This window comes from Lytechinus pictus, chromosome 15 (genome assembly GCF_037042905.1).
Source record: "Lytechinus pictus isolate F3 Inbred chromosome 15, Lp3.0, whole genome shotgun sequence".
In the NCBI taxonomy this organism is placed as follows: domain Eukaryota; kingdom Metazoa; phylum Echinodermata; class Echinoidea; order Temnopleuroida; family Toxopneustidae; genus Lytechinus; species Lytechinus pictus.
This window is the reverse complement of record NC_087259.1, coordinates 25380159-25397445: the sequence shown is the minus strand read 5'-3', so window position 1 is coordinate 25397445 and position 17287 is coordinate 25380159. Positions and strand designations below refer to the sequence as shown.

General features: G+C 35.3%; 1 protein-coding gene across 1 annotated transcript; it reads left to right on the top strand.

The window, feature by feature from the left end:
- Positions 1 to 982: 982 nt before the first annotated feature.
- LOC129277616 (photoreceptor-specific nuclear receptor-like) lies at positions 983 to 16381 on the top strand. Its single transcript, XM_054913773.2, has 6 exons — positions 983 to 1709; positions 11861 to 12241; positions 12512 to 12772; positions 14493 to 14660; positions 15422 to 15578; positions 15891 to 16381. The coding sequence occupies exons 1-6, from the start codon at positions 983 to 985 to the stop codon at positions 15973 to 15975; spliced, it is 1779 nt and encodes a 592-aa protein (XP_054769748.2). The 3' UTR covers positions 15976 to 16381.
- Positions 16382 to 17287: the final 906 nt, after the last annotated feature.

Here is a 17287-nt window from a genome sequence, read left to right as displayed (position 1 = left end):
CATATCCACCAGCTTCGATTCCTGTGCATGATAAAGTGCATAAATATTGAGAACAGACCAAGTCTGGCGGCGTCACATTGCACAGTTCCCACGTTCGACGGGTTAAAAACTTGTCTAATAAAAATCTGTCCTCTTCCGAGCGTCTGGGTCCCCAGGTCAATATCGTCATGGTTTACTCTTATGATATGATTTAGACTCTGATATAAGACTCTAATTTTACCCCAAAAAACCTGTTCCAGAGTGTCTTCATCATCTTTCAAAATAGAAGTATTCTCTATCCGATTCAGTTACATTGTCAATAATGATATTAATATTATTGTTATCATTATTATTGTTATTAATATTATTACTGTTAATATCATTATTTTTATGTATTATTATCTTTGTATCATTATTATCATCATTATTGTCATTATTATTTACTAAGTATTATTCTTATCATAATTTTTCTCCTTATGTAGTTAGCACCATTATCATAATTGATTTGCATATTTATGAGGTATAATTATTACAAAATACTGGGACCATTGTAAATGAGGGGGACCGTATTCTTATCAGCTCATCGACAGATTTCTAATCGGGTACCTTTTGTTTTTCTTCACCATTGCTCTATCGATGAAGATTGTGTGTCATGGTGTGAATTTAGACACAGAATAAAATCTATGAATAAAATCATTCTCCCAGTTTTACCAGCTGACAGTTTGAGCTTTGGCAACGGAATTTAGACACTCGAGTTTTTCGTCTGGTGTGCTTTCAAGAGATTGGAAGTTAAATACTCTGAAGGAATTTCAGCTTCATAGTGAAGATTAAAAAAGCGTTTAGGCGAATAATACCACATAACGTCGTCACATGACTTCCAATACATAATTTGTATTTTCATAACTGTCTTTAAGATTTTATCAGATGGTCAAGTAAGCTATGCTACAACAGTTTTCGCTCTGAGATAATATTTCCTTTCTGACAGACAATATTGACTTCCATAATGTCTTCTCATTCTGGGCAAACTATTCAGTCTGGAAACCTTGATCAAGACTTGATTTGTAAAGAAAGTAAGACCGGGTTCCAGTCAGAGGAATGCAAAGCTCTAAAGGTAGAGGATACGCACCAGCAAATGGCCAAGGTATCGAGGGGAGATTCCCCAAAGAGCTGTGATGCTACAACCACGGACATGACGGAGACGGCTGGTAAGAGTCAGGATAGCTCAACTAAACTTGGTGACTCCTATGCCTCATCAGGGCAACCCCCTGGCTCTGATTCACCCAATGAACCATCAGATACAAGCACGTCTAAGGAACAGAATACGGCTGGTACTCTGGCAACCAGTAATGGATTAGGTAGCACCTCACCTGAAAGCCCTGCCAACCAATCACTTTCAAGTCAATTCTCGGTTCCATCTCTGGTAGATATGAATAGCTCTACTGGCGGAAGCCCCAAGACGAGCAACGTACAGGAAACACATCATCACCCCAGCCGAGGAGCGGTCAGAGGACTCGATATCCTGTGTCAAGTGTGTGGAGACAGGAGTTCAGGAAGACATTATGGCGTCTACAGCTGCGATGGTTGTCGGGGTTTCTTCAAGCGGAGTGTTCGAAGGAACCTCGCCTATGTGTGTAGAGACGGTGGTCGCTGTGTTGTAGACGTCGCTAGGAGGAATCAGTGTCAGGCGTGCAGGTATCGAAAATGTCTTGCTGTCAACATGAACCGAGATGGTAAGAAAGTACGCAATAAACATATTAAACGCTGTTTTTTATACAACGCTGATTACCTTATGAATGGTCAGTGGTTGTTTACAGTTTAAAATCTTAAACAACAATGTTTAGTTCAAATATTCAATCTTTACTAAATTAAGCATGTTTTTTTAAACATTTCAAACACTTGCTTAAACAACTACTGTTAGATTCACAAAGTAAATATCGTTAAATAAAAGTTTTAAAGAGCGTTTTATTGTGTAATCAAAGTTTACTCAGTGGTAAATAAAACTCCGGGTAGAACTTTTGTCCTATAATTCAGTTAGATCATCTTCAGGAACTAAGAAAGCAAACACAATATAAAACCAAGTTACATGATTAAGAAACTAAATCAATTTTAGAGGTGTATTTAACTTGCACAAAAATTATAAAGCGCCTCAAATGTTTCAAAGTGCTATTAAGGAAAAAAAAGAAATAATATGAAAAGTACAAGACATAAAGGAATGTCAAAACATCATTACTACAACTAATTAGAAATGCAACATTTGAATGATCGAAATTATGCAACTTGAATATACGTAAAGGATTGATGCATTACTGTAATCAATTTACTCAATACTGATAATCTAAATTATAAAATACTAAGTACAAAATGATCAACTATGGAAATTATTTATTAGCATTTTATTTCTTTTCTTATATTATGTCACAGTTTGTATGTCACGACTCATTCGTTGTACAACTGGTTGTTCTAGTATTTAGTTCATTCATTCAAATCAATTCTGTTTAATATATTGTTTAACTATCAAATAAAAAAAAACAATACAAATATTATAAGTATGAATTGATGAATTTGGGACAAAAATCTCTCTTAAGGCAGGAGTTAAAATTTTGGTATTGAGGTTGTACATGAAAAGAAGGAAATTCCGCAGCGATATTAAGTCATTTCATGGTAAAATTTTTAATTGGGTATATATAGCGGTTTGGAATTAGATACATTACATATTATAATTCGGATTACTTCTTTTTTTTTAAATGCATAACTTATCTAAGTGAGTTTTAAATGTGTGACCCCAGACAATATTACAATAGTTAAGTGTGGAAGAATAATACTGTTGTATATTCAAAATACTTCCAAGTTCAAGTTTATTTCAATTCTGCAAAACATTATACATGTCATCAAAGAAGCAACAATGAATTAACAATAATTAAAATGTAGAACTGAGGCGATCTGTTAAAAAGCACAGCTTATAAGATATAGATCATCTGTAAAACATAATAAACAGTGCTAAGATACATAAGAAATATATATATATACATCAGCGAACTTCCGCGTGTCGAATCATATAATTTCACTTTCTATATGTCATACTTTCATGTCTTATTGAAAAAATTGAATTCACTTTTTGAAGTTATTCTCAACAAATGATCTAATTCTATATAATAGTCGCCTTTGAGCGATTAGGTTAATAGCTATATAGTTCATTTGTTTTCAGATAACTTACTAAGTCTAACGGTCAATGGGCGTGAGATCAGAACATGTTTTTTTAGCTGATTAATACAAAAATACCAAACGTGGAGTAAATTTACTTAAGATTTGCGTGACTCTATCAACGTAACACCGATGAACATTATTCCCTAATTCGACTCTCAATCGTGAATAAATTATTTTCAGTCACGCCTCACTATCCTTAAGCACAACCAGTGCAACAACATCAACACCTGAAATAGAAAACATTTATATACTTTACAAAAAGCATACCTGTTTCGAGGGGAGCACCAAGCTTCGACGGCAAGACAGCACGAACGGTACTTACTGACGAATGTACTGAGGCCTCCCTCTGAGTTCAGATCTCGAAGAACTCATCAATGTACTGTACATGCTGTAAGGCCTATTCATCCATCAGAATTCTCTTTGCTCTATCTTCTTGCATCCAGTCAATCGTCCACATATCCATCCCGAATAAGACGTCCGTACTGTGCTGTGTCGAACTCGGTCAGTGAATTCCGAATCGTTTAGGAATTCAGACACTCCTCACGCAAGCATTGTTATGCTAATCGGATACTTCTGCTAAGAAAAGAAAATGTATTTATTCCCTAATTCGACTCTCAATCGTGAATAAATTATTTTCAGTCACGCCTCACTATCCTTAAGCACAACCAGTGCAACAACATCAACACCTGAAATAGAAAACATTTATATACTTTACAAAAAGCATACCTGTTTCGAGGGGAGCACCAAGCTTCGACGGCAAGACAAGCTAAACTTATAGCTCCCCCTCTCAGTCAATCAAAGAACGGGTAAACAAGAAAATGAGTTACACGACGCAATCATTTCAATTTAACCAACTTTAAATGTATAATGATAATAATGCATGTCTCATTCAACAATCTCATCGAACGCCTACAATCCATCTTTAACAAAGTTATACGTATAATCATACTAGGCTGAGGCTAATTTACCCGGTATAAAAATAATTCTAAAGCCCCAAATTCATATAAATTGAAAGACAATCCTTCATATTTTCTTTAATATATCCATCCTTAGCAGTCTCCGACCTCCACCTACCATGTTTCTTAAACAACCTGTCTGGAACACCAAAGTTCGCTGCTGCTGTGGCTCCGCCACTTCGGAGGCTATGCATGCCAAAACTCTTTGGATTCAACCCTACTTTCGCCAACGCCTCTCTCAATAATTCTAAACATCTAGTATAAGACAACTGTCCACGTCTTAACTTGTAACTATTACTGGATTTACAGTAATTTAGAGGCCTAAAAAGAAATACTTCATCAGAGGCATCGTTAAGCCCCGCTGCAATCAAATATTTCCTCAAAGCTAATACGGGGCAGGTGGGGAATTTGTAGCACCTATAAGAACCCATGCTCCTTGCCTGTAAATATCGGTTTTACTTTTCATGATGAAAGTATTCACATGAGACAAATACAAGTCTAAATCACATTTACGAATATGTATCATTTCATCAAATCGTAGAATGCCTGCGTAGGAAATCAAAATCATAGCACATAATCGAATATCTAATAGACTCGTTGAAGATCCATACTTCTCAACAACTGCTTTCAAAATGTCTGGGGTTATAACTTCTTTCTTAACGATCGGTTTGTTTAGTAATTTCTTTAAACATTGTAAAACAATATGTATGAACTTGCGATCACAGGGATTAACATTCATCCTTGGCTTGCAGTCAAAATGCCACTTAATGGCGTAAAAAGCCGATTCTATCCTCGAATAAGGAGCTTCTCTTTGATACAAATGAATAAGATAGCGACTAATATCTTCTGGTTCTGCTGTGTCAGAATTTACTTTATTTTGCTTACACTAATCTTTCCAGGTATTCAACGCTCTGTTGTATTTACTCATAGTGTTATCAGCTCTCGAAGCTGTCAAGACCTTGTTCAAAGTTATATCATATCCTTCATGAAGAGAATTTCTGGATTTAAGAAAAATTAAACAAAACTTAAGCTGGTATATATTTATCTCAACACAATATATTCAAATTGTGATAAATTCTCAAGTTCAGTCATTCTTATCAAATTCTCAAAATTTAATCACTTCTAATACGTTTTACAGCCATGACAGCAAAATTAAACATTAACTATGCAGCTATCCTCAAACCAGGTGGTTTTATATTTTCACTAAAATTTCAGTATGAAATTCATTAGATCACAATTCCATATCATAATTCGTTTCAATCGTCTTGAAGGCTTAGCAAAACAATAGCTTTGGGATTCATTTCCTTTGCGAAAATATCTATTTTTGCCTTAAAACACTTGCAAAAAACTTTCTGAAACATTTCATTCTCAAGAATTCTGTAATTTTGAGACTTTGAATGTTTTCAATCATCACCAATTTCTTCATTCTGAGCTCCGCCGCCAGTAAATTATAACTAATTTGAGAATGAAATCTCATATCAATTCCTTATCAACCTTTACGATGGTTATCCTTTTACATAATCATAACATTCTCCAATTTCCATCACCACTTCTTTGCTCTGCAGCATAAGTGGATCCTAGCTATGCAGCTATCTGCCATGCGGCCGTGTAAAAATTACATGTTGCATTCCAACAGTATAATTTTGAATTAACCTCCGTCAAATGGATTTATTACATACCAGCATTCATGTCAGCCATCTCTCACAAACCGTTTTTTTTTTTTTTTTTTTTTTTTTTTTTTTTTTATTTATTATTATTTCTGCCTTGAACGAAAATTCCTTGAGGAATATCAATTTTGAAGTATTCAGAGAATAAGGAACGAAAATCACTTTGTTCAGAGAAAAGAATCGGCCAGAAGGGTGCAGACGGCCAGAAGGGAACAACCAAAGTCCCCCTAGCAGAACAAAACCTTCAGATGCTTAAGTACTTGCCCTATACATTCGATAGGTGGAACCAACCAATTATTCTCGCCCGACCAATCACATGAGAAGGGATCAACATGATCTATTAGGGGACACCAATATTTAGAATTGAACTTCTTAATTTTGAAATTAAAATCGTCCGCAAGTCTGTCCACAGTGTGAGGGCCCCAGATTTTGTCCAAAAATCCGAAAAATTCATCTGACACACCCCAATCATCAAAATCTATCATGCGACTTAATGCATCTGCAAAAACGGTTCTCCTCTCTGGGAGCCCAATGAACGTGAAGACTAATGTTGTTTCTTTTACACAACTCAAAGATGTGTAAACTCATCTCATGCAATTCTGCAATCATACTTCCTTTATTTACAATCGATTCTACTCCTTTATTATCACAGAGGACCTTGACAGTTTTATGTCTCATGTGAGATACAACTGTTTGCAGTGTCATACTTACTGACTTGAGTTCTCTCCAAGTGGAGTTTTTAACCATTTCAAACTCAAACCAATCTCATCACATTTCATGCCTGCGCACTCAGAAACCCAGGCCCCGCAGCCTGATGGACTTGCATCAGAATAGATGAAAGTCTGTGGAACTGAATAAGCAGAAATAATGTTTACGTTAAGAATATGCAAATTCTTCTCCAGAAGAAGAACACGAATATTAATTCATCAATATTGATCACATTATGTCCTATCCCAATGTACCCTCCGGATGATTTCGTGATGCATAAATCTGGTTTTAATTTGAGTAACTGTGCCAAACACTGTATACAATGTATCTTTCCAACTATATAACTACGATCTTTCGTTCTGAAACCTCAGGCAATTCTGCTTGAAATGAATCTGAACATAACTCAACATCCTTCTTTCAGTAATCTTTATATAAGCTACTCTGCTTTCCCGTGGTATTCCTAACCAATCCAAACACTGGACAGGAGTCCATTGAGATATTTCTCAACATTTGGTATCAAACCTGCTTCAAGTAAGTCATTTTTCACCGTCTTGACCATAGTATCATACGAATCAAAGGAAGCAGCACGACCCAATCATCTATATACAAAAAAAAATGAAAATACCATTTCTATACGCCAATGATTAACGATAGGCTTAAATCGTGTAATGAAAACAAAGGTAGCTGTTGCCAACCCAATGGCAAAACCTAAAAAGAGAAAAACCTCGTACCACTACCAAAATCCCAACTAAAGCCTACAATTTTTCATGCACTTGAAAAATGTAATAATGATGATAACCTTGCTTAATTTCAAAGGAAAGCATAAAATCTCCCTGTTTTAATTAAGACATGACTACATTCCAGTCTTCAAGTATAATAGTGTTCTTCCACAAGTGTTAGTTGACATAACGTTAACCAAGAATCAGTCTCTTTTTATATCTGAACTCTGAATTGAATCTGAAAGGGGGTAACATCATGGGGTGCAGTGGTGGATTCAACAACCAAACCCTTTTTAATAATAATTCGTTAATGGCTTCAGAAACGAAATCGGGATCGATGTCAATGCTGACTTATCATCTTATTGTAAGATAACTTGTAACCATGTTCAGATGTTCATTGACATCTACAACAAATTGAGATGCATCAGTTGATTTCCAAATTGTAAGGAAGCATTCAATCTACCTTTAACCAAAGGTTCTGAATTTCATTGATCATACTCATAATTTCTCAAATAAAATTCTTCCTCCTACCCTGCACATCTTGTCGAATCAACACTAACGTTACTCGATGTTTCCCAACCGAAACAAATTCAACAATGCTCTGTTTCTGTATTTCTTAATTTAGAAGGGCCCGCTGACGGACCAGGAGTAGTCAATATATTCCAGATTGTTTGATCTGTGTCATATCTATGTCTAGGTTCATTAGTTAGAGGTGGAATTCAACCAAAATAACACATCTTTTCTTAACATATAATTATGGACTAGGTAGAATCAAGAATAGATTCCTTTGCTACGCCCTTCTGATCATTCTACTCTTCAGTTCTCAAATACCACACTTCGTCAAATACAGAACAAAACTGACATTTACCTTGCTCAGTTTGACCATGATCAATGGATCATTTAACTCTGTTGAGCATTGTTATCTCTGAAGGATGAATCTTGCTGGGATCTTGCTTCCTGATACCTGGGCAACTTCTCCAGTGCCCATGTCTACCACAGGCAAAACGTTCGTCGGTGGTCTGAGGCAACTTCCATACCCGCGCCAACTATTTTGTACATATAAGTTGGCGACACTGCCAAGCGAATATCGATTTCTTGACCCAAATGGTATACGAAATAAGTTGTCTGAAGTAGTAGAAGAACCTTGAAAATTTCCAACATTCTTGCCCAATATAACCTTTGTTTGTTGAACGAAATAACTTACGCTTTCTATTTACACAAGCCTGAGCTTGCCTCATTCTTTTCTCCCTCATCAGTATTCATCCAATGCGGACCAACCTAAAATATAAAAATGATCTCTATATATTTATTTGATTAATCTCCCATAATTAAGTCATAAAGTAATTCCGCTGAAAAACGAACAGCTTCCATTAACAACATAAGGCCATATCTATTATGTACAACCGTTCATAAATTTCAAAAGCAATAGCCTAGTTTGGAATTTTCATTCATCTTTATCTCACTAACCTGCTTCAGATTCATCTGCTTTTCTGATATGTTTCTTCCTTTTAATTATATCTGCAATACCTTACTTCAGCAAAGCAAGGGCTGCGCCCGCTGCTTACCTTACTCTAATAAGGCCAATTTCTTATCCAACTCCTCCTTGCGTCTAGAATTATATTCATATTGAACCTTATTACCTTTCGAAAGACATCTCCGACGCCCTTTTTTAGTTGTAGAAGCTCCGCTGACCCGGGCAATGTATCGAGAATCAACATAATCAAACAGCCAGCCCAATCTTTAAACGAGCAAATGCTTCCTTTGTAGCATTGCTTACAAGAAGGCGAAGATACTCCAGATTATTGAGTAAAATTTTCTGAAACTGCCTTTAATTTGTGGCATAACCCGAGGTTAATTTCTTGATTCGCCATTATTTTATATTTAACATCGAATCCAAACGTAGATCTATTACGATAAGGCCTATAGAGTTTAACACGTGGAAGAAGCGTTGATAATAAGACGTCCGTACTGTGCTGTGTCGAACTCGGTCAGTGAATTCCGAATCGTTTAGGAATTCAGACACTCCTCACGCAAGCATTGTTATGCTAATCGGATACTTCTGCTAAGAAAAGAAAATGTATTTGTGTTGACTTAATGATATAACAATCTTCCTATCTTCGAAGGCACGCGACTCTATTGTCACAATTCGCAGTTCCTTTTAAACGACTTCTTTGATAGAAATTAATTCAATTGATAGCCCCTAATTCGACTGTCTTTTGATATAACTGTGTTGGCGATTGCCTTGATAAATATCGACGATTCGTTAAAAGTTTTTTTTTTAATTATCAATGAATTATAATGATAATTCACTAAAAGGGTAAATTATATTAAACAAGGTGATTATAATATGAAAAAGGGAGATAAATGTTACGAGCTTACTTGAGCGCATGCGCCTTATATTTTAAGTCGTTATTGGTATTTTCATTGTTTTAAAATTCAAACAGGTGATTTGGTAGGGGGGGGGTATGACAGACTAGGCAGACTGGCAGAGTATGGCTATACACAGAAACAAAACGTAAAGAAATAGAGAAACATTGAGAGAAAGAGACAGCTATAGGGGGAGGGGGATAATACCATTTACGTCAGTCTTTCATTCACAGATAAGTCTGATTAATCTGATCGACACGATAGTCTACAAAAAATAACTACAAATAATGTGGGTAAAGTAGTATCACACTATGGATGTTTTTACATTTGTGTGTAAAGTTTTTTTCTTCACATATTTGGGTGTAAGAACCCCCCTCACCTGTTTCGTATTATCCGCGGTTTATGCTGAACTGGTGCATTTACAGTATTCGAATCACGTTGTGTCACCTTTCGTTATTAAACGCGTCTTTTCATCCAAAGAAGATCTGCATTTCTAGATAGATTCTATTGTATTCATCTTTATCATGTTTATTTCTACATGTATAATAAAAACCAAAACAAAGCAACGAACCAGAACTATTCTTTTTTTTTATAATAAAAATTTATGGGGGTTTAGCTTTAATTATTGATGCCAAGACGCAAATTCGAACCTGCTGTACATTTTTCAAGAGATTAATGAATATTAACAGATATTGATTACATGTTAAACTGTTCATTATTCCGTGTACACCGAGTATCGAATTCAAGCGAACTGATAGGCCTACCATAAGAATAATCATTGTTTATTCACTCTACAGTTGAAATGCATAATGAAGGCAAATTGCCGTTTTCTGATTATTCTGTGGACACCGAATACCGCATTCAAAAGAATTATTATGATTATCCAAATAAACATGGTTTATGTTCTAGTATTTATTATGAAGTGTATTACGTTCTGATGCAAATTACGCTTATTCGGTGACTAAAGTTGATATTATTTCTTAAATTACAGCGAAGATTAATAGAATAACATAATGGATTATAGGTAATAAGTTTAATCTCGCTGACAAAATAATTAAAACGAGTTGAATGGGCTTGTAAAAAAAATGATGGATTGCTTAGGGTCTGTGGAAACAGGCGTATCCCTCAAAACGCATTTATATATATATATATATATATATATATATATATATATATATATATATATATATATCTTTTCTCTACGGTTGTTTTTATTCACCTTGTAATTTGCTTTATACTACCACAACCGACGCAGGACCTTCATTTATATATATATATACATATATATATATACAACAGTGTTTAACATAGTTGTTTGACATATGAAATTCAATTTTTACTATTCAGTCTTCAATATATTTAGCATGGTTATTTCAAATTTTTAACAGTTAAGCTGTTTATTCTGCCATTTGCAGCAAAATATTTCAAAAGTGAAATGACCTAAAAAGAAGGGAAAATTGCAATCTTACTCATATTTGTTATATCATAAACTTATGGAACAGATGTGAAATAGAGATGAATGGATTAGTTCTTGGGGGGTTAATCAATAGTCGTTTTGGTTTGTTTTCTATCGATTTACATTTAGCGTATGCTTCGCTCTTTTGCTCTGGCAAACAATGAATTTTCAATATTTGTATGTCAATACAATAATTTAACACTTGTAGAAGTAGAATGAGGACGATAACTGACAGTCAATCATTAACACATAAAACACTCACATTCTACATGTTTTTCCACGCACAGGCTTGTGTGAGACACCAACAGTTCATAAATATCATTTCCCTTTCCCCTTTTCTTGACCATTTCTTCCTTTTGTGACTTAAATAGAGTCTCGAAGTCATACAAATTTTTTTACATGTATTTTTGTCTCTCTCTCATTTGATTTATTCTCCTTTTCTATGCGAAATTTTATCCGTCTCGGCTCCCTTAAACATTTCCCATTTTCTCTGCGCATTTCCTTCTTTCTGTGTTTCACTATTACTATGAATCAATCATAAGTAAATCTGTATGGATTTCGTGGGATTTGGTAAGTCATTATAATATTCTGTTTTAAAAGTATGGGTGTCTGTGTTCATATGGGTAGTATCTTTCATTGAAATATTATCCTTTTTACAATGTATTTTATTTATGGCACATTTATCACCGATATAGTTCTCATTCACTCCTTATACCCCCCTCTCTTGGTCGGTCTGTTTTTATCTCTCTCTGTTATCCTTCTTTCTCGTATCTCTACTCTCTCTCTCTCTTTCAAACTGCCCAGCCGTACAACATGAGAGGGCCCCACGATGTTTTGCTCGTCCCTACAACATTCCAGTCACCCACCCTCAAAACCCGCCTTCTGGAGATAATAGCAAACCAGAAAACTCCACCACCCAGGCACAGATTTCAAGGATAACATCACTTTCCGAACACCATCCACCCATAATGGGTTTTACCCCCGAGCGGAGATCTTGCTTTGTTCCCGTGGTGCCAGATTACATTTCTCGACTCCCGCCAATAACGACCAATCAAGACGCGGGAAAGTATGGACCCCTCACACCGTTGACCAATCAGCAGGCTCCATTGCCCCATCTCATGGATGTACAGCGGTTAGCGGTGGGAGCTTGTGCGAAGATGGACAGTATACAGGAAAAACAGGATAGTAAGTAAAGATTATTGTCTCGAGATTATCGATTGAAGTCATTATCCATATTTACAAAATCACACAAAAGATAATCACCCTGATTATGTGTCTCATACTAATAATTGTTATTGGTGGTGTTAAAAAACAAGCACGCAGCAAATATGTTTACCTAAAACTTTTGCTCTTATTTTATATTTTTTAAATCTATCTATCTATCTACCTACCCATCTATCTATCTATATATCTACCTACCTATCTATCTAATCATCTGTGAAATATTCCTTTCAGGTAAGCCAACTTATATGCCACTTCCGGGTTCACCCTTCATCCACCCTTTCCCAATCCCAACAAATACCAACGCCCCGTTGACATCACGTGACTTACTATATGAGGCCGCCGCCCATTTATTGTTTATGACTGTAAAGTGGGCTAGAGGTTTGCCAGCGTTCTTAAGTCTGTCATTCAGCGATCAGGCAATCTTACTAGAGGAATCTTGGGGGGAGCTCTTCATCCTTGGTGCCTGTCAGTGGTCGCTCTCCAGGGAATTCGGTATGCCTCATTCTTTTCATAAAAATATTTCTCACCAATGGTTGATGTTGGAACTTCTGGTAGAATATCTCTATCCTTTTTTTTCTTTCCCTGTACTGTCTCTTGAAGAAGCAACTTACTCTTATGTATTTACAACATAACTTTGTGTTTGCCTTCACTAAAAGTAAAGTTTCAGCGATATATTCATATCTAAACATGATTAGAATGACAATTATGGGTAAATCTCTTCAAGAAATTGTACATGACTTGAATATTACCGCGATTATTATCCTCTTACTCGATCAATGAATCAAATGGGAAGGGAAAGGGGGGGGGGTACGAGACTAACTACCGGGTCAAGGGCTTGAAATAAATGTAAGCTATTTCATTTGAGAGGGAGTGTAGCGACATAGCAAATATTTTTTTCACTTTCGACTATGAAACTTTAATCTATAACATAATGCAATATATAAAAGTGGATTAATGAGTTAAAAGTTTTTTGAGGCGGACGTATACTAGTATAACAAAAGTTATCAAAAGATTTGAGAGAACAAAGTGACCAAACAAAATGTTGAATTAAAAAAAAAAAAAAAAAAAAAAAAAAAATCGAATTTTTGGATAGACTTTGGCAAAATATCAATAAAATATCACAATAATTCACCCTTTCCCTTTCTTTCTTTGGGCATGTAATAGTGACGGTTTAGGGGGGGGGGACTGTAACGCCATCCTAAAAAAAAAACGGGAGCTACTTTGGTCCGAGTGGGCGAAGCGACCAAGTAATAGAATTTGCCACTTTTTGACAGTTGTCCTTTAAATTTTACTTTCACTTACACGTACGTGTCAAACTTCTTGTAGAATATCACTTTCCTTTTTTTTCTTTCCCTGTACTGTCTTTTGAGGAAGCAACTTACTCTTATGTATTTACAACACAACTTTGTGTTTGCCTTCACTAAAAGCAAAGTTTCAGCGATATATTCATATCTAAACATGATTAGAATGACAATTATGGGTAAATCTCTTCAAGAAATTGTACATGACTTGAATATTACCGCGATTATTATCCTCTTACTCGATCAATGAATCAAATGGGAAGGGAAAGGGGTACGAGACTAACTACCGCGTCAAGGGCTTGAAATAAATGTAAGCTATTTCATTTGAGAGGGAGTGTAGCGGACATAGCAAATATTTTTTTTTCACTTTCGACTATGAAACTTTAATCTATAACATAATGTAATATACAAAAGTGGCTTAATGAGTTAAAAGATTTTGAGGAGGTCAGTTGAGGCGGACGTATATAACAAAAGTTATCAAAGATTTGAGAGAACGAAGTGACCAAATAAAATGTTGAATAAAACAAATTGAATGTTTGGATAGACTCTGGCAAAACATTAATAAAATATAATAATATATAATATTTCACCATATTGATAAAATATCACAATATTTCACCCTTTCCCTTTCTTTCTTTGGGAATGTAATAGTGATGGGGGTGGGGGGGGGGGGGGGCTGTAACGCCATTCTAAAAAATGTGAGCTACTTTGGTCCGAGTGGGCGAAGCGACCAAGTAATAGAATTTGCCACTTTTTGACCGTTGTCCTTTAAATTTTACTTTCACCCCGGACTTTACTTACATGTACGTGTCAAAAGAAATGAATTAATATCAGGTTAAGGGGAATGAGATTATTATTGGTCCACTACTCTTATTAAATCCTATAACAATGATCGTAATACTTTAATATAGGGCAGTTGTTCAGCTCAGAGACACTCAATACGCTGAAGAACGACCAATCAGATACGACTATTCAGAATGACGTCAGAATACTCCAGGATATCGTGTGCAGAGTCAGAGAGCTACAGACAGATCCCATGGAGTTTGCCTGCCTTAAAGCTTTGGCTTTGTTTAGACCAGGTAGGTAGGCAAGGTGTTTCCCATTTTCAAATTTCTTCCACAAAATTTGGGAAGTGTGCTGACTTTTGGAGATCCTTGATAAAAAAATAATAATTTGCTGACAGAGCGAAATTTTGTGATTTATTTTTTACTGTTGGTGATGAAAATCAAAATTTAGGATTTTTATATAAAAATCTCTCCTGGGTCCTGTTGCATAACAGTTATTATTATTTTGGTAACTCTGCAATTCAATGGTAACAATATTCAACAACTAATCAAATTCAAGGATTCCATGAAAGATATCATTGGATGACAGAGTTACCACAAGAGTAACTTAACTTTTACCCCCCCCCCGAAATTTTAAAAACTTGATTTTTTTTTCCTGAAAACTTTCACAAAATTTACCATAAGTTTGCACAAAATCCTTAAATTTCACTTTACAAACTGCAAGTGTCCAAATGACAAGCTCGGTCGCCGCTTTTTAATTTTTCAAAAAAAAAAGTTTTACGCGTTCTGCCCCCCCCCCCCCCGCAATAAAAATTTGTGTACGGCCATGCTTCTTAGTGATATTCATGAGCTTGGATTTAAAAACAGTGTTTATCAAGTAGTAATCACAAGACGTTTATGTTGTAAAAGTTGGTTCAAAATGGCATGAAGGCATCTCTGCCACTATAGGCAGAATAAACCTGAGCACCCATTATAAGCATTTCTTAGTTTGGTTCCTTTCTTGTTCTTCAAGCTGTCAGGACTTACTATCTCAACTCTTTTATTTCCAATAATAGATTCTCGTGGTGTTTGTGAGATGTCAATAGTTGAGAGACTACAGGACGAGACACAGCTATCCCTTGCTGAATACAACCATATTCATTACATGACGCAGAGGGCACGCTTTGGAAAGCTGCTTTTACTTCTTCCTTCTGTTCGAAAAGTGCATTCCAGGTAAGCACAGTTGGCTACAGAACCCTCTAGGAAGTCTAGTCTCCAAGTAAATGAAATCACCTTTCTATATCTGTTATCAGGAAAATGCCCCCCCCCAAAAAAAAAAAAAAAAAAAAGAATCAAATTCGGGGATCGTCACTGATTCAACTCTAAAAGTTGTTGAAAACCAGTTGTCATGCATACCAACACAGCAATGACAGAGTTTTTAGAATGATAATTTTTTTTTTTAAGTATACAATAGGTCTAATGGAATTTTGATCCCCTTATTCTCAACCCTCTCTTTATTTCTCTTCTATCCCTCTATTTTCTTAGGACCATCGTGAACCTGTATTTCCGTGGAACCATCGGAAGTGTACCAATTGAGCGTCTCATCTGTGATATGTTCAAATCATGTTAAGCTAGTCTTCTGTACATACACCATGTCGCAGCCGACACTACTGAAACCGACTCTAAGCTGATAAAATTGTCATTTAAAATAAAATTGTGATCGCTCTCGAACAGATGTTTTTGTTATGACTGATACAATACAAGAACAATCCTGAGTCAACTCTGGTTATACCAGATATCACACCCTAAAACTAGTTAACAGCAGGGCTACCATCCCGGTTTCTCAGCTTGATCCTTTTCAGGTGGTATTCGATAAAGCTCGGAGTTTGTGAGTTACCAGCTACTTTACGCCGGACTTCATATCCAGACACATAATAGACCTTGATATGATGTCAATAATCCTATTTGAACCTTCATAACTTTTGGTATAATTGTTTACAAGTTTTCCTCTTCATATCACAATAGCTTCCCTCTTCAAATTAAAAGAGAAAAGATGTCCTGACAAGTTTTTATTTCAAGAGAAGTAATACATCTTTATATATACATATATATACAGTCATTTTTTTCTTACTCTGTAACATTATCAAAGGTCTTTTAGGTATTACTCCCAATTCATCCAATTTTCGTCTTTATATTTTCACTCTCTATTTCATTTCCCCTTTCAAGTGCAATATTTCATATATTCAATTTAATCTAGCTAGAGTTTATTTCAATCAATAAGTCGCAAAACATACATAGATATATGTATAGAATGTTAGCATAGTGGGGGTAGCTTATGTGGGTGCTCATGTATATCCGCAAGAGAGTCGAAATGCACTTATGAATACCCTAATCCAATTATTGTTCCAACTCTTTTTTTTCATTCATAAGTTACTTGTATCTTTGCTTTTTTTAATTAAATGGAGGAATATTCATAATAATGATATCAAAGTATCTATTCCCTCGGTCTAAAAGCAGTTGGTCTAATTACCACAAGGTCTAATACCATACGGGCTAAACCCATTTGGTCTACTATTTGTTTGGTGCAGTTGATATTTGGTTTACAATGCAATTGGTTTAACTGTAATTGTCCTATGAAATTTAACAATTTTCTTTTAAAAATAATATCATTAATGCAAAACTGATATAAAGCATACCATCCACAATTTCTTCCTATATTTCCCTTCTCATTTCTACATCTGAAACAATCAAATACAATAATACAAATAGTTCAGTTTGGGGGTGTATTTTGAATGTTTACAGCACACTTCAACATGCCAAAACAACACGAATATAATAATTACAGTTGTATATACATTATATATATTCACATGAATATACACAAGTAGATGAAAAAGAAACATTTGGATTATATAAATTCATGAAAACATTCTATTTTTTCT

Excerpts from the sequence above, each read along its gene's own strand:
- LOC129277616 (XM_054913773.2), top strand. The coding sequence starts at position 983 with ATGTCTTCTCATTCTGGGCAAACTATTCAGTCTGGAAACCTTGATCAA. Across the intron at positions 12,242-12,511 it reads TATACAGGAAAAACAGGATA|GTAAGCCAACTTATATGCCA; the intron begins GTAAGTAAAGAT and ends TATTCCTTTCAG. Across the intron at positions 14,661-15,421 it reads TTTGGCTTTGTTTAGACCAG|ATTCTCGTGGTGTTTGTGAG; the intron begins GTAGGTAGGCAA and ends TTCCAATAATAG.